Source organism: Carcharhinus amblyrhynchos, chromosome 4 (genome assembly GCF_965287045.1).
Source record: "Carcharhinus amblyrhynchos chromosome 4, sCarAmb.v2.hapA, whole genome shotgun sequence".
NCBI classification, from domain to species: Eukaryota; Metazoa; Chordata; class Chondrichthyes; order Carcharhiniformes; family Carcharhinidae; genus Carcharhinus; species Carcharhinus amblyrhynchos.
The window spans coordinates 78,886,599-78,909,048 of NC_137327.1; the positions used below are offsets into that span (position 1 = coordinate 78,886,599).

Below are 22,450 nucleotides of genomic sequence, written 5' to 3' on the forward strand. Positions count from 1 at the left end.
GAAATTAAAAGAATCCACAAATTCTCCCACTCTTGCTCAGTTTTCAACTATTCTTGCAGGAAAATGTTTATGCGGGCTATGTCTGTAAACATCCTGCTGACATTCACCAGCAAGAATCAACATGAAGATTGGTTAAAGGCAGTGCTCATAAAATTATGTTCCAACAAGAATCAGTGTCGTCAGAGGAGGAAGGGAGAAAATTGGGGAAGCAAAAAAAAAGCTTTATAACAACTTTATCAAAATGATAGTTTACTTACATATTCCATCATGTTACTGGACTCACATTTCCTTTTACTTAACTTCCAGTGCAAACCAAGCTAATCCCAAAACAAGAAAAACATATTTAGCTGAAGACAAATAAAACTCTCCCTTAAAAACATCCTAATGCAAGAGCCATGAGGTCAAAGGTTTCAACTTCTAGGATAATTTGATTATTTCTGCTCAAGAATGCTATAAAGCTCCAATAACACCACAACTAAAACATCTTCCTTTATCTGAAAGCATCTATTCAGCCTTATTACTCACTCGTCTCTGCTACAAGTGGCAATTTAACTGGTATTGCTATTAGTCAATGGTGCCAATACTATTCTTCCTCTATCCCTGCACATTCAACAAATATTCAGGTGAAGAACACCTTTTGTTAATGTAGCACTATTGGGAGCATCGTAAGATGCTTTATGGAAAGAGGAACAAAGAAGAAAGCATGACTGGGGTTTTTCCAGAATGAGGCAGTTCTTGATTTCAGAGCTTAACATGAGAATTATGCCATGAAGACGACAGTGGGAATCTGGTGTCAGTCTTCCCAGTGGTTGCCAATTAAGACGCTGCCTTCACAAGGACGATAAAAATTTTACTTCTGTGCAAGGGCCCAGTAAGCTAGTGCCAATAACTGGTGGGGAAACTCCTCCATTGGTGACACTGGGGCTACAGGGCAGCCATTACCACAGAGGCTCCCCCTCTTCAGAGTCTGCAGGCTCTAGAAATTAAATCCTCACTCCAACCTGAGACACCACTGGGAGGCCACCTCCATGGGTGCTGCACCACCACTGACTAGACAAATGGGCATAAATTGGCCTTTGAATTATTTAAATTAGTCACTCACCTCAGGTCAGTGGGTGGCCAAGCTGCTGCTGTTTCAACTCCCCAACCCCCTTCAAACTGGGAAAATGACCTGCCAGCGAGGCTGTGTCGAGGAGCCCTCCTGACAACATTCAATAATATTTGCCAGTCCCTTCCATCTCCAGTCCAGTAATAAAAATTCCAGCCCAATGGGATGGAGATCAAAAGGTCACTTAAGACTATGTCAAGAAGATGGTTTTTGGATGGTTTGTAAAGGAGGACAGACAAGGAGAGAGATATTGTGGATTAGGGAGGAAGTTCTAGAGTATGATTAGACAGCTAAAAATTCTACCAAAAATGGGAACAAGCTAGGTCAATTCCCAGCAGGCCAGAATTGGTGGATTAAAAATAAGTCTGGAGGAGATCGCAAAAGCAGGATTAAGGCCAAGGAAGATGAAGCAGGAATAATACATCATGGTCTTGGTCATACAGGATGTAATTTGTGTCTTAAATTAGCCATTTCAACGCAGTGAAAGTGGTGAATGAATTCTGCACTGGACGGATTCAAACAGGATTTTGGGGCAGTTGACCATGCAACTGAGCTTATTTACATCAACATGGTAATGGCATCCTTCCTACAGGTGAGTTTTCATCTTCTCTCTCCTAAAACAAATCTCCTTAATAATGTTATTGATTTGCAATCAAATTAAGTAGTGAAGATGACAGAATGCTCTCTTAAAGCAACATGAAAATTTTGAACTGTAAAACCGGGGCAGTCTAGAAAATACAGAGAATAATAGCTTTTAAAGATTTAACTAAAAGATTGCAAACACGGCTTTCAAAAGGGAATTGGCGAACCACCCAAACGCAAAAAAAATGTTCAGGGCTACATGGAAAAGACAACAAAACTTGCCGTGTTGCTCTTGCAGAGAGCCAGAACCCACACAATAGTCCAAATGGCATTCTGTGGTATAACCATTTGGATTCTTACAGGTCAAGGTATAAACATATACAGGTACAAACAAAATATAGCGCCACCGTGTGGAACTACTGCTTGAGAACATCTGACTTTGCTCAGAATCTTCACCAGTACAGCTTTTGCCAAATCATAAACTACAGTATTCATGCACGTCACATACAAAGAAATAATCAATTTTCTCACCTTGTGATACAATCTGTTGTTTTCCCATTCTAACAGCTTTTGTATTGATCTTCTAGTCTGAAAAACATTAAATGAAAGTTTTTATCTTGGCGTTGTACTTAAAACGTTAAGTATTTCCACAACAAAGTGGCAAGGTATTTGATAAAATAGAACATTTAAGTGACATGAAACATTTTATCACTTTGCATTGTGGACTTCTGACTACCGTTATAAAAGGTAGCCTATTACAAACTATTCCAACTTTATTTGCTCAATCAGCAACCTCTGAAGAGATAGGAACCTGTTTATATAAAAACCATACTGAAGACCTAACTTAAAATTTCATGATTCAAATTTAATAAAATTAAAAGTACGCATCAAGTGATAGGACACATGGGTTAGTACCACCACCATCCTATTATAGGATTACAGGAAACTAATGGGCAGGCACAGAAGTTTGAATATTGCTTGCTACCAAATGGACTTCTTGTTGAAGAATTACAAAACAGCACTGCAATGATGTTTTCTTGTCATTCTTAGCAACAGATAAATATAGCTGTAACCACCATTATAACTTTTTCACTTGCAGCTCCTACATCTGGTGCACTTATAAAACAACAATGAATTCAGGACCACGGTGGTTCACTAAAAGAATGGCAATTCTGCCACATAACATGGTCTGCTGGAAGATCTTTGAAAAAATTGTGTAGCGTGTAGACTTAGCATAGAGAAATAGAACAAACCAAACATTTCATTTATAATACATGCCGCATGAGGAGAATGGCATTCAATTCTGCTAATGCTTTCAATTATTAATAGTCGATCAGGTATAACAGATTATTACATAACCATTGCAGACCCAGGCCTGCAAGAAAAAAGTGCCAGCATTGAAGACAGAAGGAGTGATTCTCCCAAAAAAACTGGTGAATTTGTGTAAAAACTGGAGTAAATCACGCTGGTTTTTTCAGTGGGAGTTACAAAATGAATCCCCATACTCTGTGCACTGCAGAATGCACTAGCGTGAATCCCATTGAAATTCAGTGGGCAGGGCTTATTCCCCTGGAGAGGCCAGCAGCAGAGCGCTGAGCAGGCTACTGCGCTTGCGCCAATTTGTCAGCTCTAACCTCGGCACATGCTCAGTAGCCACGCACTGCTGGCCTCCTGATTGCTGGGCAGCCCTGTGACTCCTGCATTGCTGGCCCATGGACTCCCACGTGGCCTGATCACTGGCACCCTGAACATTTCCTGCCAGCCTCAAACTCCCATCCAGCCTGCCTTGGTTTCCAGTTCCCACATCCCCCACCTGGCAGCCTCAGCCTCCTGATCTACCCCTCTCCCAATCACTAGCCTTCCTCCCTCTGTCATTCAGTGTGGCTGCACCACACCCATTGATCACCCCTTCCAGAGACCCCGCCTCTCCATCAGGTCCTGCCCCATTAGGTCTCACCCCCTTGGCAGTGCCCAACGCCCAGTGGGCAGTGTCAAGGCCCCCCCCAGTGCATTGCCATTTAGCACCTTAGACAGTGCCAGAGGGCCAGGTTGGCACTGCTAAGGTGGCAATGCCTACTGGGCACTCCCCAGCACCTGACTCTCTGGGGGGCCTCAATGGTCCCCCTTCAATCCAGTGCGGAACTATAAAAACCCACTTGAGTGAACCACTACTGGTTGGGTTGGGGGAGGGAGGCACACGATTCAGTCCTGGGCCCGCTAATGGGCGGCATGGTGGGATGGTGGTTAGCACTTCTGCCTCACAGCGCCAGCGACTTTGGTTCGATTCACAGCTTGGGTCACTGTCAGTGTGGAGTTTGCACATTTACCCCGTGTCTGTGTGGGTTTCCTCCTGATGCTCCAGTTTCTTCCCACAGAGTCTGAGGTGCATTAACCCACACTCCTAGTCACCTGAGTGGGGCGACTAGGGAAGTGTCACAGTAACTTCATTGCGGTGTAATGCAAGCCTTACTTGTGACTAATAAATAAACTTTAATGATATTTAAATAATATGGAAATAATAATTTAAATAAATTATGTAGTGCTGGAAACCCAGCAACTGGAGACTCACAGAGGCTGTGGTGTCCAGCAGGGAGTCTGCAAAACAGCCTCCCCTCGAGTCTCCTAACCCGTTGCACTACAAAAGCAGCACAACAGGACGGGAGAATCGCCCCCAGAAGCTTTGCATGGCTAATTATCAATGGCCAAAAATCTACTAATTCCAAAACAAGAAAAAAAATGGCAACAGCAACAAACTCTTTCCTCAAGTTCACTTATAGCAGAATGATGCTATTTAAAATATTGAGTGCAGATTACTAGATTAGTCAAATTGAATTGTGCAAATATACTAACTTCCAATAACTCAACCTAATTTCATATTCATCTTTGTCCCCTCTTGTATTCCAAAAACATCCCTGGCATTACCATTGATCAGAAACTAATCAGGACTAGCCATTTAAATACTTCAATTTCAACAGCAGGTGAGAGGTGAGAAATCCCATGGTGAGGAACTCATCTGATTACCCAAAGCCTGTCTACAATCTACAATGCACAAGTGTGATGGAATACCCTCCACTTTTGCAGATGAGCACAGCTCCAACAACACTCAAGAACTCAACACAATCCAGCACAAAGTAGCCTGTTTGATTGGCACAGCATACGCAATATTCACCACCTCCATCACTGACGCACAGTAGCAGCAGTCTGCGTCATCCATAACATGCACCACAGAAGCTCACCACAGCTCCTCTGGCGCCCTCCAAACTCACAAAGTTTGGGTTGGAAGAACAAAAGCAGCAGAACAATAGGAACACCACCACTTGGAAGTTCCCCTCCAAGCCACTCACCATCCTGATTTGGAAACGTATTGTTTTCCCTTCAATGTCATGGCATTAAAATCCTGAAACTCCTTCTCTAACATACTATGGACGTACCCACCCCACATGGACTACAATGGTTTCAGATGGCAACTTACCACCACCTTCTCAAGCACAATTAGGGTTGGGCAATTAATGCTGGCCTAATCAGTAAAACCAATATCCCTTGAATGAATTTAAAAAAAAACACGAATTACTGTTAATTTCCTTATTTGCTCTGAACAAGGGGTGTCGCATGATCCAAATATTTATATCATCGGTAGCCCCTTGCTAGTGGGTATCTGCAAAATTTGTGGCCAGCTTGGATGCCTGAATTTAGCAACCTCAGCAAAACAGTTGATGTGAAAAACAACAAAAAGGAGCAAAATGGAGGGAAAGTCTGGTTAGAATCATAGAATCGTTACAGTGCAGGAGAAGTCATTTGGCCCATTGGATCTGCACTGGCGACAATCCCACCCAGACCCTGTCCCCATAGCCCCACATATTTATCCTGCTAGTCCCCTTGACACTAAGGGGCAAATTTCCATGGCCAATCAACCAAACCTGCATATCTTTGAGTGTGGGAGGAAATCCATGTGGATACGGGATGAAAGTACAAACTCCACATAGACAGTGACCCAAGCCGGGAATTGAACCAAGGCACCTAGCGCTGTGGGGCGTCAGTGCTAACCACTGTGCCGCATTAGGGTTAGGAATGGAATCAGGGATTAATGGGATAACCAGATTGAGATGATCAAACACTTCATAGTCCATGTTATTTGGAAGAGTGCCAGTGGGTAAAGCTATGGGAGAGCATCACATCATGTCAGATAACGAGGCTTACTTATGGGGGACCAGGCAATATTTCTGCAGAGCTTTCTCTTAGGAAATGGGTGAATCAATGAGAGTGAGCCCTAGTCTGTGGAAACTGCAAGCCTCATCGGACAAATAACCTTTTCATTATATTTTCAGCAATTCAGCCTGATTTTAAAGTGATGTTATACTAATCATTCTACATCCAACCACATTTGCTCTGTCAGTTGAGCATTTCAGCACTTAAAATTACAGCATAGAAAAAGCATGGTATATTGTATTCTTCTCCTTTATGGAAAATCAGGATCTGTAATGTGATTTTTAGATGTAAGATTGGGGTCTTGGGCAGCAGAATTGTACAAAGACATGAATGTTGGAGGACACAGAGGATGCAAGCTTTGTGTCCTGTAAGCCATGCTGCTATCTCAAATTGCTTACTAGCTCTGGCAAATTGCCCGTGGTCCGTAAAAACAATTGGACACTCAGCACATTCATTATATTTGATTCAACTTTTAATAAGTCAGTATAAGAGTTGCTGCAACTATGAGTCCATGAAAAATGCTTTGTAAAATACATTCAGATTGGCAATTGCATTCATCAGTAAAATCCAAATCTTAGTAACACTTCAACCACAAAAACAGAAAATGCTGGAAAATCTCAGGAGGTCTGACAGCACCTGTGGAAAGAGAATAGGTCAACGTTTCGAGTCAGGATGACCCTTAGTCATCCACAGTATCTCGCCTTTATCTTAGTAATACTTTGCTAATTACTAAACATATGAATACACAATAATCAATTCACAACTTTCAAAAATGAAATGATGATTTAAATGTGAAATATTAAAACCAAAGTTAATAAAATTCTATTGCAATTTTGAAAATACACATGATTTTAAAATCAAAGCTTAGACGCTAATTATTTTTCGAGGCTCCTTTATTTTTTCATAAATTTTCTTTTCTTTTTATGCAGCAAGTGCAAATAAGCTCCACTCTCCTGTCAGTTACATTAGATATTAACTTAGGCACAGCAATTAAGGGTGTGCACAGCTGACAGACCATGATGGTTTTATGCAAAAAATTTTTCCAAATTCTGAAAATGGTTAAAATTCTGTGTTATGAATTTAAAATACTTGGCATTGTGATAGTGTGGAAGTCAGATTTACTTCAATAATGATGCTATAATTTTATTAATAGGAAACATATCGCTCCCAAAGAATTTTCTGAGTAAACAGTGCATCCTCTGAACTGGTGCTGAAATGCATTTTGTCTAAGACAATCCAAGGGCTGTTGGAATTAGTTTCCAATAGTGAAACAGGCATTTCTGGCCGTTTTGTCAAATTTGCTCATTTTGTAGCAACACAACTTCAAGAGTCAGATGATTAGGGTTCAAGTCCCTATTCAGAATCTCTACAGTACAGAAGGAGGCCATTCAGCCCATTGAGTCTGCACTGACTCTCGAAAGCACATCTTACCCTCCCTAAACATTTCCACATCTCTACTTTTCTCTCATTCTTTAAAATGCTCCCAAAAAACAACCTAGCTATTTGACCAAGCTTCTGGTTATCTGTCCCAATATCTCTCTTGGTGGCAAGCTGACATATTTATTGCTAATGCTACTCTGAAATGTCTTGGATGCTTTGCTACTTTAAGGGTGCTAAATAAATGCATGCTGTTGAGGCTAAGGCCTCCATCTTGCAATCTCTTGTTTAAAACTTAAGTAATTAAATCCAAAGAATGTGTGAAATAGCATTGTTATTTTTAAAATTTAAAGTACCGTCAATGTTTTCATTAAGTGACTGCTGAAAGATATGTGTGGAGAGAAACAGCCTCAACTATAATACTTCCTAATTGAATTGCTTGTCGATACTTACCAAAGATCACGCTTACCAAAGATCACACATTACCAAAGGGTGATGACAACTTGTTGCGTTTGTGTAACAGTAAAAAATTAATGTCTTCATGAGAATGGGAGAAATGAGGTTAAAGAAACTGGTTTCAAGACTGGCCCTAATTCTAAAATCTGCAACAGCTACCAATAGTTCCATTTATTCTAATCATGTGTACAAATGATCTAATTAAGTACTTACTCTTTTGTTAAGACAGATGACAGGCCACAGGCTGCAACCCAAGGTACAACAGCAACAAAGACAACCACACAGAAGCCATTTCACATTGATGGGAAGATTTTTCTTTAAGCATCCATTTACTCGACCAATGCTTGTCTTATACTCCTCTGGAGCCACCTGGAACAAAAGAAAGCAGCAGAGCAAAATCAAAAGTTGTAGCAAAGGCAGACTGTCAATCAAGTTAACAAACGAGCATTTGACAGATGGCTGTATTGTAACAGGAGATCAAACTAAAGGGGTGTGCACGCATACACGTATGCTTACATATCTATTCAGATACCATGAAACGAATAGGCAACATTCACCGCAAAAGTAAAATTCAAATAAGATATCACCGTAGATCAAATAACTCCAAACTGGAGGAGAAATTTGTGCTGAGCTCATATTAAACATATTTCTATCAATTCTTTGAAGTTGCTCTGAAATCAAAGGAAAACAGCCCAAGTAAAAATAGTATTTAAAACGTCCATTCTATTTTATTTCCTAATTTTGTCTGCTTTCCCTACAAATTTCAAAAAGCAGAAAACAAAATATAGTGACAATTGTTAATTTGATTTTTCTTCTCTACTTTTGGCTTACTGGACTCCAGTGAGCTCCATTTTCTACAATAATCTTCAATTGTTTGATATTTACAATATTCAGATTTAGGAATGCAAAGTCTTTTAGTCTCAATGGGCTGCAACTTCCACCCAGTGGCGTAAAATGATGTCCTGCTGGAATTACAAGAGATTAAAGAGCACTGACCTGCTCTGGAAAGCTTCAACCAAACCTCTGATTGCTGGAGTTGTTTGGTCCCTGCAGGCCACAGTGTGATGCAACTGCAGTGAGACCACTCCCCTTTCTTACTAAACTGGCTGCTGGGAAATGGGAAGGTTTGAAGAGCCCAGTGAAACTGATAGGCTAGGGAGAAAGTAAGTGTCCAGGTGAGTGCATGGAATTTGGGGGGCCCGGGACTTTGTCAGATCTACATCAGGAGGCAAGCGGGGTGTCTAACTCTTTCAGGTGTAAAGCTGGCGGATCCATCTGAAGAGACCTATTTGTCCAGGGAAAGTTAGTGCTTCTGGAGAATTGTCACACAAAGCCTTTCCTGGAACTTTCAAGAGGGATTCCCCAGTGCATTGCTGGGGTACCCCCATATCCAACTCAGAGGTGTCAGGAATTCACAGGCTTCAGGAGACAGTGTTTGGATAATTATTAGCAGTTTTCAAAAGGCAACCAAAAGGTTCTAAGAAGCCACTCATGAAGACTCAATGCCCCTTATCTGCAAGGTCAATCAGTATGTACAAGTGGAACGACATGTACACATTGTTTCATTATTCTAACGGTCAAAAACTGAAGTTTGATCATCAATTTTGTGTATACGAGGCAATAGATTTTTAAAAATTAGATAATTAGTCATACGCTTCAATAGGTAGAAATGCATCTCAGGGAAAGTTTCAAAATAGTTCACAAGATTAAAAACTACTAAACACTAAAGTGTTAACATTTAAATAAATAGTATGCTACAGCGTACTGAAGACAAGTAAAAATATTTCAAATAAAATCATACAATTACTTCCATTGGTCTTTGAAGGGGAACAATGCAAAGGCTCATCACTTTGTGTAAAAATTCCAACCAAATATATATGTATTCTAACATTTTTCTTGGTCAAAAGGTTATAGTCAGATTGGTTTCAATGATGGTGTTTCATCAGTTGGGACTTCCAAGTTCTATAGCAAGTATAGTCCTGGAACTTATTCAATAGCTATCATTTCAAAACTTACAGATGGCAATTTATGGCTTCCTCCAACAGAAAGCCCATATTCAAACACACTTCTTATTTCTTTTATGACTTGTATAAGACATCCTAATAGAGATGATTTGATTATGGTATATTCACAAATGGAATCATTTATCAGAAGAAAACACTTGAAATCATAACTACAAGCAAAATATATTTGTTGTAAACATGCATTGCCATAAAAAAATGCAAATGAACATCCAGCTACTGATCAGTAAGGTGTGCTTCCCACACTGCAAATGAGTCTTACTTCCTCTTAGCTTTATATTGGTCCTACCAATAAAGCAGGGTTGTAACATTTTACGACAGGATGCAAAAACACTTCACAAATAGTGAAAAGACTGGCAAAGCCCAGCAGGCTAACCATACCTCTTCAATCATAATAAGCAAGCCCTCTAATCTATCAACTGTCAGATACAGTCACAATGCAACTCACTCATTTATTGCTTACACTTCTCTGCAATGCACAACCACCCTCTCCACAGGCTCTTTCTTTGTTGCAGATTTAGAGTAGGAAGCTTCCTTTCTTATATTCTTATATTAGAATATCATCCCATGCATCCCCTGGAGGTACATACTACACCAAAAGTGACATTTACTGTGTTATTCTGTGTGTGTGTATGTGTGTGTGTGTGTTGGGGGGGATGGGGAGGGGGGGTTGTTGGGGAAACATGGAGAAGATGCACATTTCAGAGCAAAATTATGCATGGATTTGTTGACAGCAGAACCATCAAGTGGATGCTATGACAATTAGCAATAAGGGATATGATTTTAAAAATTAATGTACACAGCAAGTTAGCCAAACCATTTTTGTTACAAAATTCACAACAGATAATGCAAACATTCTTTCAAAAATGAGAAAGGATAAAATTGCCAATTTTTTGTTGTCTTTTCCTGCAGCATTAGATGCAATTAGATCATAATCTTCAAAACTACTATGCTTTAAGTCTAAAAATTGGTAGAAATTAAATTTGGCCTGTAAATCTTTATTGATATAGTTTTATGGCCTGAAACAGCATTGTCCCACTCAAAATGGATAAGAGAAACATCTTTTCCTGAATTATACAATTTAAAAGAACACTAGTTGTATATACTAGTTATATTCTGCAATCAGAATATGAAAATAAAATTAGTGGGCATATTGCAGTTGTTTACTGGGAGTTTTTTTTCCATAATGACAGCTTTATGTATTGAACCCTGACTACATCACAGCTTCACTTAATTAACTACTTTTAACTAATGCAAAGTATAACATTTCTCTTCTTATTAAATTCAACAAAGGTTCTATGGCAGGTACCTGATATCTGTGCTTGGTTGAAATTAGTAAGGAGTGTTATACTTTACATTAGTTTAAAGCAATTAATGAAAGGAAGTTGAAGTTATCAGGGTGCAAGTTATAAAGTTGTTGTTATGAAAAAAACCTTATAGTAAATAACTGCAAAACACCCACTAATTTTATTAATCTTTTGGAAGTGCCTCCCTCTCCAACCTGCTCTAATTCGGCAGATATATTATTGGGTGAAAGGTATTATTCTAGATTGATACCTTGGCTCTATTTTCTCTCCACAAACACTGTCAGACCTGTGAGATTTTCCATCATTTTCTGTTTTGTTTTACTTCAGATTGTGTGTGAATAAGTATCTCAAATCCTAGCTTTAATGAACAATTTTATTAAGTAGCCTTGTGAACATCTGTGCAACAATGCCTTCTCAACTGAAGGTTTCAATAAGCACATTCTTTCAGTCTGCAAACAAATAAATTCCCCCTGTACCCATCCCTGTTACACTAAATATAATTGAACCAAGGATGCCTGTAGAACAGTTTCCTGTGGAGGAAGGAAAAGGAAGAAGAAAAAGGAAAGAGAAGAATGAAGGATTTCAGAAAAACAAAAATAAATTATACCAAGAATTCTGATTCAAATGTTAACTTCATAATTAATAGATTAAAATTTGTATTCCACTTAATTTCAATCATTAATGCAATACATAGTAAAGATTAGGATATTTCAGAAGTTGTGTTTAATAATCATGGGGACTTCAATCTTCAATAGACTGGTCAAATCAAATTGGCAACAGTAATCTGGAAGAGCAGTCTGTAGTATGGGTTCCTAGAACACAATGTTGTTGAACCAACTAGGGACAAAGCTATTCTAAAATCTAGTATGGCATAATAAAACCAGTTAATTAATCAATTTCACAAAAAAGATTCTCTGGGAAAAGTGATAATTTAATTGAGTAGCAGTACACACTAGTCCAAAACAAGAATTTTGAAACATAAACAAAGCCAATTTTAGAGGTATGAGGGGAGAGCTGGATAAAGTTGATTGAATAAACAGACTGAAAGGTATGGCAGTAACTAAACAAGGGAAATGCTTTAAAAAATGATTCAACAAGTTCAAAAAAATACATTTCATTAAAAAAATTAGTGAGAAATACCCAAGTGTGGCTTATTAGTTAAGAATAGTACCAGATTAAAAGCAGCTTATAATATTGCAAGAGCAGTCAAAGCTGAGGATTCATTTTTAAAAAACAGCAAAAAGTAACCAAAATGTTTATTAAAAAGGGAAAAAAGAGCCAAAAAAAACACAAGGGTTTTTCATCGGTCAGGGCACAGAGTATAAAAATTGGCAAGTCATGTTGCAGCTGTATAGAACTTTAGTTAGGCCACATTTGGAATATTGTGTACAGTTCTGCTCACCACACTACCAGAAGGATGAGGAGATTTTGGAGAGGTACAGAAAAGGTTTACCAGGATGTTGCCTGGCTTGGGAGGTATTAGCTAAGAGGGGAGATTGGACAAACATGATTTGTTTTCCCCTGAACATCGGAGGCTGAGGGAGCGACCTAACAGAAGTTTTAAAATCTATGAGAAACATGGATAGAGTGGATAGTTGGAGCTTTTTTCCCAGGGTAGAAATGTCAATTACTAGGGGACATAGATTTAAGGTAAAACAGGGAAAGTTTAAAGGAGGCAAAAGAAGGTATTAAGTGTCTGGAGTCCGCTGCCAGCACAGATAGTAGAAGCAGATACAATAGCAACACTTAAGAGGCATCTTGACGTACATGAATAGGCAGGGAACAGAAGGATATGGACCGTTAAAAGCAAAAGGTCTTTCGTTTAGAAAGGTGTCATTTGTCAGCGCAGGCTTGGTGGGCCAAAGGGCCGGTTCCTGAGCTGTACTATTCTTTGTTCTCGGCAGAAATTGGAATAGCTAAAGTAAACACTGCTCTCTGAAGCAGAGGCAGCTGTAATTATTATGGAGAAGGAGAAAAGATCAGAAGCACTGAACAAACATTTTGTGTCTACCTTCAAAGGAGGAGACACAAATTATATCCCAGAAATAGAGAGAAACAATGAGAGATATTTAAAATAATTAATATACATGAAACATAGGGAATTAAAAACCACCAAATCCTCAGGACCTGACTACATCCTCAGTTAAGTTGCTACTACCAAATAAGGTGTACAAATATACTCTCTGGAGGGTTTAGAAAACCAGCTGTATATTAGGATTGAAAGTAGGTTAGGAACAGTCTGGTCAGTAAATAGTAAGCCATGGTTCAAATTACTTCATGTCAACCATTTGACCTTTCTACAGTTATATTCTGAATAAACTGAGGATAACAATGTAATCTATGCAACAGAGACAGACTGAGTGAAAGAGGAAGGGGCAAATCGGAAGAAAATAAATTATACAGGATGCTGGCAAGAAGTTTTCAATAACAACTCACCTTTCCTGTAAGCACCGAGGGAAATTCTGGATCAAATTTGTTGCTGAGGCCAAACCTTAGGAAAAAGCATTAAATAAAGTTAAGTGTTTGCTACCAGAAGAGAGTGACTTAAGAGCAAAAGCTACAATGAAAGTGTTCTTTTTTGAGAAATATATATGCAGTAATAAGAGAAAGCCCTTTTTCACTGACTAGAATTGAAAATGAGGAAGATTTTTGTCTTTTTTCGATGAAATTGATTTCAGAAAAACAACAAGCACTCCTTTTAAAAATAGAGATCACTTAAACCACGATTTCATTTCAACTGCTGGATGAAATCTTTTAAATAACCTATGAATTTTCATAATTGTTGAATACAAAAAGTACTGTGTGATTCAAGAATTTTTTTCAGATTTACTTAAGCATAAACACCATTAATCCATACCAAGTGATGGTGGTGGTACTGGTTTCAAAACAAGTGGCAGGTAGAACGCCGAAGAGCACCTTGGTCCAATTTTAAATAAAGGTTTTCTAAAGACAACCTAATTAGTTTCAAACCAGCATTTTAATCTGGAATATTAACATCTGCTGAGCGAGAGTACCTGGTTTACTGCATAGTCATCAAAATGGCAATTCTCCTCAGATTCAGAAGTATGTCAAAATAATTTATTGGCTTTTTAAATATGAGAAAATAAAGCCTATGAAAGTTGCTCAATGCTGCAGGACTATGGCATTAAAAATTAAGGGAGAAGAAAACATTTCCTGCTTCACTTAAATAAAATCTTTTTCATCTCAGAATGGAGTGTGCACAAATACATAATATTAGTAAGGATCATAACTCACTGTTTACTATAAACAGCAAGCTTAGCACCGTGTCAAATTACAAGAACTACTGGATAATAGAAACAAGATCTTCCAATACAGTGTGTAGACTATAGTGTACAATTTAGAATACGATAGAAGAATATGTACATTTTTACAACATAATAAAGAAAAGCAATTATAATGGAAGTATTGTCTATCTTGCCAGTTATTAGGTTTCCAATTTCTCAAAATCTCATCAAAAAGTCACAGAGTGCTGCAAAGAATCAAGTGCTTTCCTCCCATTTTTTAAAAGGAGGAATGGATTTAAACCAACTGAGCTTAGCAAAACCTCTATGTTGCACTTGCCAGTTATCTAACGAGCAGTTGATGACTACTTTGCTTGGGGAAGGTATACCTGCCACTCCTGACACCTCAGTCCTTGCTGCCACCTCAGTGACATCAACAAAAAGCAGGTCCTGCCTATAGGGTGAAGACATCCTGTTCTATCTCACCACTACCTCTCATGGCTTCCGATTTGCCACACTGCGTATCTAATATCCAGACCTGGAAGAGCGGAAATTTCCTTCAATTACATATCGGGAAGACCAGTCACTGTACTCTTCATTCTCCAACCACAGACTACATCCTTTACTGTCCAATGCTTAAACAGACTTAGACATCCCATTTGACCCTCAACTGAGCTTCTAAACCCAATCTTCCTTCATCATCAGAAAGATTACTTATGCCTTTGTAATATCACCTATATCTACATCAGGCATCAGCAGCTGAAATGTGATCTCCAAACTTGATTGTGGATAATAAGAGAGACAAAATATTTTACTGCAGTTATTTGTGACAATGCTCCCATCAATAGCACTGCACATCAGAAACTACTATAATATAGTATCACTTGTACCTAGCAGGATCGGGGGCAGGGTGATAAGAAAGACAACATCTTAAAATGTGCAAAAAATATTTTACTGCTGCAAACCCCATGCAGCAACTTCAGAGAAACTAGATACGGTAACGCAAGAAAATCATTAAAACTACAATTTATTTGATGCCTAGAAACTATTAAAATAAATATTACTAGCTAAGGCAAAAAGGGGCAATTGATATGACCTTCAGTAACCCCATGTTATCTTTTAAGAATGTAACCTTGGTGACTGCTGCCAACTAATTCTACAGGCAGGAATCTCGGAGGGACCTGTATATGTAAAAGCCTTAAAATGCAGTGGCATATGTTTCCCCCTTCTATTTTGAGAATTGTTGAAGTAGCACCCTGTTAGATTCTGTGATATATATATGGGTTGAGCTATAATTCAAACTCGAGTTGCATTTTCCATTTCATCACTATCCAGTGAGAAAAATGCATATCCAATTTGTTTCTTGGCTTCCAGAAATTAACTTTCTTGTCATTGTATAAGAAATCTTTCCACAATCAGCAAACTGCTTATTCACTATGTATATAAACAGAATATCTGGTCTTCTTCATCGCCAAGCAATATTCAATATAACCATCTGATCACCCTAACAGCTGACAACTTGATGCAGCAAACACGAATTGAAAGGATCCAAGGACAGATTGTCAATATTCGTTCTGGCAAGAACAAACCAATTTTGCAGCTTAAGAGATGATTGATATCCTATACAAATAAATAATTACATGATAAAAGCTTCTCAAGTTGGTGCATTAAGACTTTTACAAGTACAAGAAACAAAATATAATGTAAATATCCAAGTAATAAATTATGTTGGCATAATTTATTTATTTTATGGGGGGGGGCGCTGTATGAATTCTAATATTTTTAACCTCAGGCCACACAATTTCTTTAATCAAACTGCATCCATGATTAACACTGCTCTTCAACCAACTATCCTGAGCATTAGGACAGCATCACATTGCAACTGAATTAATGTTCCCTCTCTTTACTAGCCAGGTGCTTAGAGCTTGAAACAAAAGACAGTAAATGCTGGAAATGCACAGCAAATGAGTCAGCACCTGTAAAGAGGTGAAGCAGATTATGTTTTGGGTGTGGACCCTTCTTCAAAATTCCTTTCTAAAACAGTACAGCTAATGTAGAGAAGAGATAAATTTAATTCATCCTTCCATTATATTAAGATAGTCTTTTCAATAGTGCATGAAATGTGCTTCCACTGTGTACTGCATCCTCCTCGACTGCAATTATTTATCTAAAAAAAATTTACAAGCGCCTAGAAAGATCAATTTTATCAAAAGAAACAATGTGATCTGAATTGAATCCATCTGCAAGTGCTTGCAGATTACTTTGTTGTGGTGCATTACAACGGAATTGAAACCCATCACAAATGATAGAGGTGAAAAAGGTCCAACTCATAAGACACTATGTTACTTTGCAAATAGACATCCAACCCTCTTGTGCAAGCTATGTTTTACTTCCACTATCTTATCTAGAATCCCATTTCATATATTAATCATTGTAAAGTTTCCTGTTTTTAATCCTAAATTTGCCTTTGTAATACTTTTAACTTATCTCATTTTATTATTCTGGCTTAATTTGAAATAGTATCAGATCTATTTATACTCATTTTACCTGCAATCATATTTACCTCTGCAAGATTGTGCCCTCATTTGGCTTATTTCAAATCTGGCCTCTTGCACATTTCCAATTCCAATCACTCCACCATTGGAGCCCTAGACAACTGAAGGCACAGCCCCCAATACTGGAATAATTATAATTGGGAATGCACAAGAGGTCAGAATTGAGGAGTGCAGAGTGTGTTTTGGGGTTGGAAGAGAGCAGGGCATAGTAATTGGCAGTGATGCAGCTGGCGGGGGGGGGGGGGGGGGGGGGGTGTCGGGGAATTCACTCTATTTATCTCTCCACTTCACTGTTTTTTCCCCCCTTTAAAACATTGTTTAAAACATACCTCCCTCTAGAACATACTTCATGTAACTGGTACATTGTCCAAATCACCAAATCAAATAGGAGTGTGACAAAAGTGAATATAATACCCAAACAGTGGCCACAACTTAAATATTCACTCCCTACACCACTGATACACATTGATAACAGTGTGCAATATATACAAGATACACTGCAGTAACTCACCAAGGCTCTTTCAACTGCACTTTCCAAACCTATGACTTCTACCACTGAGAAGGGCAGCATCTTTCTCTCTCAAGCCACACACCACCTGACTTGGAGCTATCTCACTGTTTCTTTGGATCTGGTGGATCCACTGGATCAAAATCCTGAAACAACTTCCTAGTATCACTCTGTACCTGCACCTGATGGCTGCAGCAGTTGGTAAAGGTGGCCTCTTCTCAAGGGCTATTAGGGATAGGTAACAAATGTTACCATGCCAGCAATGTCCACATCGCAGGAAAGAATAAAAAACTAAAATAACATTTTCAGCATTGATAATGCACTCCAGGCCTTCCTGGTTGCATCTCAAGCACAATGGTGGACACTACATGCTTATCTTAACCACAGAGTTGGGCATTCTTTTTGTTCTTCTGATTGCTGCTTTGTAGTGGTTGTACATATTAAACAGAGTTTGCTAAAATCTTTTCTCAATTACACTGCTAAACTACTTTGATACCAGTGTACTTAGTCAAACTAATCTTCACCTGAAATTGCTCTGTCCAGATACATATTTTGTTTTATTCTGTAATTGCTGAGCTACCTTAACAAGTGTCATTCATAGCTTGCATGGAGTTTCTGAATTTAAATCATTAATCAAAGTTAAAAATAGTAAGAGTCCCAATGTTGATCTTGGACTCCCAATTCAGCTCATCCTCACCCTAAAAAAACTCTTTCTAAGCTCCCTCCCATCAACCAGTTTCTTATCCATTTCATTCAAATTTCCCATCAGTTAACTTGTAAAATTTTCTCAAGTTTTTTGGTACATTATATGAAGTAAACTTTACCATAAGCTGCTTGGTATATACATTGTCACAGAAGATCGGTCATAGTTTTCTCTGTCTAAATCTAAAGGAGGCTGTTGAACTTACAGGGAATTCTCAAGTTCCCATTACTTAACACACTACCAAATTATAGGGAATTATAGGCCGGTTAGTTTAACGTCTGTAGTTGGAAAAATGCTAGAATCCGTCATCAAAGAAGAAATAGCGAGGCACCTAGGAAAGAATGGTTTGATCAAGCAGACGCAGCACGGATTCGTTAAGGGGAAGTCATGTTTGACGAATTTATTGGATTTCTATGAGGATGTGACTAGTGCGGTAGACAAAGGGGAAGAGGTGGATGTGGTCTTTTTAGATTTCCAAAAGGCGTTTGATAAGGTGCCTCACAAAAAGTTGCTACAGAAGGTTAGGGTGCACGGAGTTGGGGGTAAGGTGTTAGCGTGGATAGAGGACTGGCTGTCTAATAGGAAGCAAAGAGTTGGTATCAGTGGGTGCTATTCTGGTTGGCAGTTGGTGACTAGTGGAGTGCCACAGGGATCGGTGCTGGGGCCTCAACTGTTTACCATTTATATAGACAATCTGGAGGAGGGGCTGAGTGTAGGGTAGATTTGCTGATGACATGAAGATGAGTGGAAAAGCAAATTGCATGGAGGATGTGGAAAGTCTGCAGAGAGATCTGGATAGGCTGAGCAAGTGGGCGAGGACCTGGCAGATGGAGTATAATGTTAGCAAGTGTGAAGTTATTCACTTTGGCAGAAATAATAGTAGGAGGGATTATTATTTAAAAGGCGAAAAGCTGCAACATGCTACGGTGCAGAGGGACCTGGGGGTCCTTCTGCACGAGTCGCAAAAACCCAGTCTGCAGGTGCAGCAGGTGATCAAGAAGGCGAATGGAATTTTGGCCTTTATAGCGAGGGGGATAGAATATTAAAGTAGGGAGGTCTTGCTGCAACTGTACAGGGTACTGGTGAGGCCGCAGCTGGAGTACTGTACTGTGTGCAGTTTTGGTCGCCGCACTTGCGGAAGGATATATGGCCTTGGAGGGAGTGCAGAGGAGGTTCACTAGGCTGATACCTGAGATGAGGGTGTTGGCCTATGAAGAGAGACTAAATAGACTGGGTCTGTACTCGTTGGAGTTTAGAAGGATGAGGGGGCATCTTATAGAGACGTATAAGATAATGAAGGGGATGGATAGGGTAGAGGTAGAGAGATTCTTCCCACTTAGAAAGGATAACAGGACTAGAGGACACAGCCTCAAGATGGCGGGGGGGGGGGGGGGGGGGGGCAGTTTAGATCGGAGTTGAAGAGGAACTTCTTCACTCAAAGGGTGGTGACTCTCTGGAATTCTCTGCCCGTTGAAGTGGTGGAGGCTACCTCGCTAAATATATTTAAGTCACAGGTAGATAGGTTTCTGATAGACAGGGGAATTAAGGGTTATGGGGAGAAAGTGGGAAAGTGGAACTGATCCACTTCAGATCAGCCATGATCTTATTGAATGGCGGGGCATGCTCGAAGGGCTAGATGGCCTACTCCTGCTCCTATTTCTTATGTTCTTATGTACCAAATGGAGACTAAAGAGCATTCAGCTACCCAACTTGTATTCTCGTTCTTTTTGAAAATGTACCCACATTATCTCCTTTTTTCATTATGGGAGAAACCGATGATCCACGCTGGACAAATCTCATTCCTCCTCTCCCTGGAATAAACACCATCCATCCATGGAAATTTGTTTCCTTCAGCCATTTCAACCTGTCTGGTGATTCAAAATCATTAAGATCAAATTAATTCTACTTGGATTATTGTTATGGGAGGCCTTTACTTTAAAGTCTTCCCTATCAAAGGCTTGGAAGAATGTATAACTTATATACTGTACATTAAGTATCTTATACTCACTTTGTTCTCAGCTTCACTAGCAACTTTCATAGTTTTTAAATTCATTGCCCTTTTCGTATGCCAGTAATGTTTTGAACCAAGTACCTTCTTCTCAAAATCAACACTTTTGATATGTTTTCACATTTTTTGTAACAATCCAGAAGGGTAAATTCATCATTCTTTTTGTAGGATTTAGAGTTTTTTTTCCTTATTTTGCAAATGCATTCAACGTCATGCTTGTAAACTTTAAAATTTTCCTGCAATGGAAGGTAGCTATTCACCCAATCATATCCATGCCTGCTCCTTGCTGGAGTATTCAAAAATCAGTCCCTTTGCCCTGCGCTTTCCTTACAGCCTTATATTGTCGTCCACCTGGTTCAAGAGTTTATCCATCTTTCCATTACTGTATCCCTAGATGACTACCATTGATAAAGCATTTACAGTCCCGACAACATTCCACGTAAAAGAAATTTACCTCTTTCCTTATTTACAGCAATTAAATTGATGGCCATTATCATTTGCTCCTGAGGAGAAAGACATCTGCCCCATTCACCCTATTAAGATCCGTCATGTTTCTGAAATTTCCTATCCTTCTCTTCTCCAGTTTCATCACTGGAATCTTAGTTATTTCTCATAAATATTGCCCCCCATTGTTGATAAATAATTGTTCACATTGCGTTACACTGCAGCACTGTATTAAGATTCCACTCCAAGTTGTTTTTAGGGGACTTTCTGCTTTAGCAAGTTTACAATGAGAAAATTGCCTGACATAAAAGCACAAGTGAAGAGAGCACTCAGTAGAGCTCATATCTCCATCCCGTTGTGTTAACTCAACTTTATTATAATTAAGCGACTCTTGCTTGTGTTTTGTCTCTGCCTGCTTGAAGCTCCATAACCAGAACTATGAAAAAAATTATTTCATTCATTCAAAGAATATAGGCATCATTGGCTAGGCCAGCATTTTATTCTCCATTTCTAATTGCCCTGGAGAAAGTGGTGGCAAGCTGCGTTTTTGAACTACTACAATCCATGTGATGCCGGTACGCCCACAATGCTATTAGGAAGTGAGTTCCAGGATTTTGACCCAGCAGCCTTGAAGGAATAGTGATACATTTATATGTCAGAACGGTGAGTGGCTTGAAAGGGAACTTTCAGGTGGTGGTGGCGTTCCCATGCATCTGCTGCCCTTGTCTTTCCAGATGGTACTGTTCAGGAGTTTGGAGGGTGCTGTCTAAGAAGCCTTTAGCAAGAACTTCTGCCAATCCAACTCTGCTCACATTTTGACAACTGTGACAAATTCCACAACATTCTGCAAAAGTCAATTTGCCCCATTTTCCAATGTTAACTGATCCTTTTAAAAATCCAGGATTTGGATCTGCAGCTGATCCAAAAAAAATCAATTCTTCCCTGAGTCATACCCTGTCTGTGCACCAGGTTTTGTTGACATCCATCCACCAGCTTTTAAAATAATCTGTTTACAGTCAAACAACAAAACAAACAGGGGCAAAAACATTACCTCCACCCACTTTCAGTGGCAGAGATAAAAATACTGAAGATCCTGGAAACCTGAAGTAAAAACAGCAATTCCAGATATATTCTGCTGGTTTGCAGAAAGAGAAACGGAGTTATCATTTCAGGTTGATGACCTATTACCAAAACTGGCAAAAAGTCATCAACCTGAAATATTCTTTCTCTTTTAGAAAATATTACTCATGGGAGGTGGAAGTTACAATCCCATCCTGAATTGCCATTGAGAAGTCAGTGGCGAACCACTTTCTTGAACTGCTGACTTCTTGGTGTTGTAGGTAGACCGACATTATTGCTATTAGGTGGTGAGCTGCAGCATTTTAATCCAGTGATGATAAGGAATTGCAGCATCAGGATGACTATGACTGGGATGGGAATTTGCAAGTGGTGATGTCCCCATGTGCCTACTGTCTCCGTTGTTCTAGATGGCAGAGGGTGCAGGTTTTGATGGAGCCATCGAAGGAGCCTTTGTGAGTTGCGACAGTGCATCTTGTATTCAATGTACACTGCTGCAGCTGTGTCCAGTGGTATAGGGGGATGCTACCAGAGCTAAATATTTCCAGTATTTTCAGTTTTGTTTGTGAAACTGTACATCCCTAATCTGTGTCTCTCCATTTATTCATTTTAATGGTTGCATAATCAAGAGTTGAGACTGTGCAATTTGTCTAATGTACACTTCACAAGCACCAAAAAAGTAAATTTCTATATCTTTTTGTCACTTCACTCACAGAAAACACATCACTATTATCTACGCCCGAGTTACCCTTGAGAAAGTGACTGTAAGCCACCTTCCTGAATATAACTGAGTGACTTGCAAGACTGCTTCACACAGTATTTAAGAACCACCCACACTGCTGTGGGTCGAGTCACA

General features: G+C 39.2%; 1 protein-coding gene across 1 annotated transcript in view; it reads right to left on the minus strand.

Annotated features, from left to right (window-relative positions):
* chic1 (cysteine-rich hydrophobic domain 1) overlaps positions 1–22,450 on the minus strand; it is a 28,122-nt gene that overhangs the window by 3,768 nt on the left and 1,904 nt on the right. Inside the window, exons 2-5 of the mRNA XM_080187403.1 lie at positions 13,494–13,548; positions 7,943–8,098; positions 2,222–2,278; positions 258–317 (exon numbers count right to left, since the gene is read on the minus strand). Of these exons, the coding sequence (XP_080043529.1) occupies positions 258–317; positions 2,222–2,278; positions 7,943–8,098; positions 13,494–13,548 (328 nt within the window). The remainder of the gene's footprint in view (positions 1–257; positions 318–2,221; positions 2,279–7,942; positions 8,099–13,493; positions 13,549–22,450) is intronic.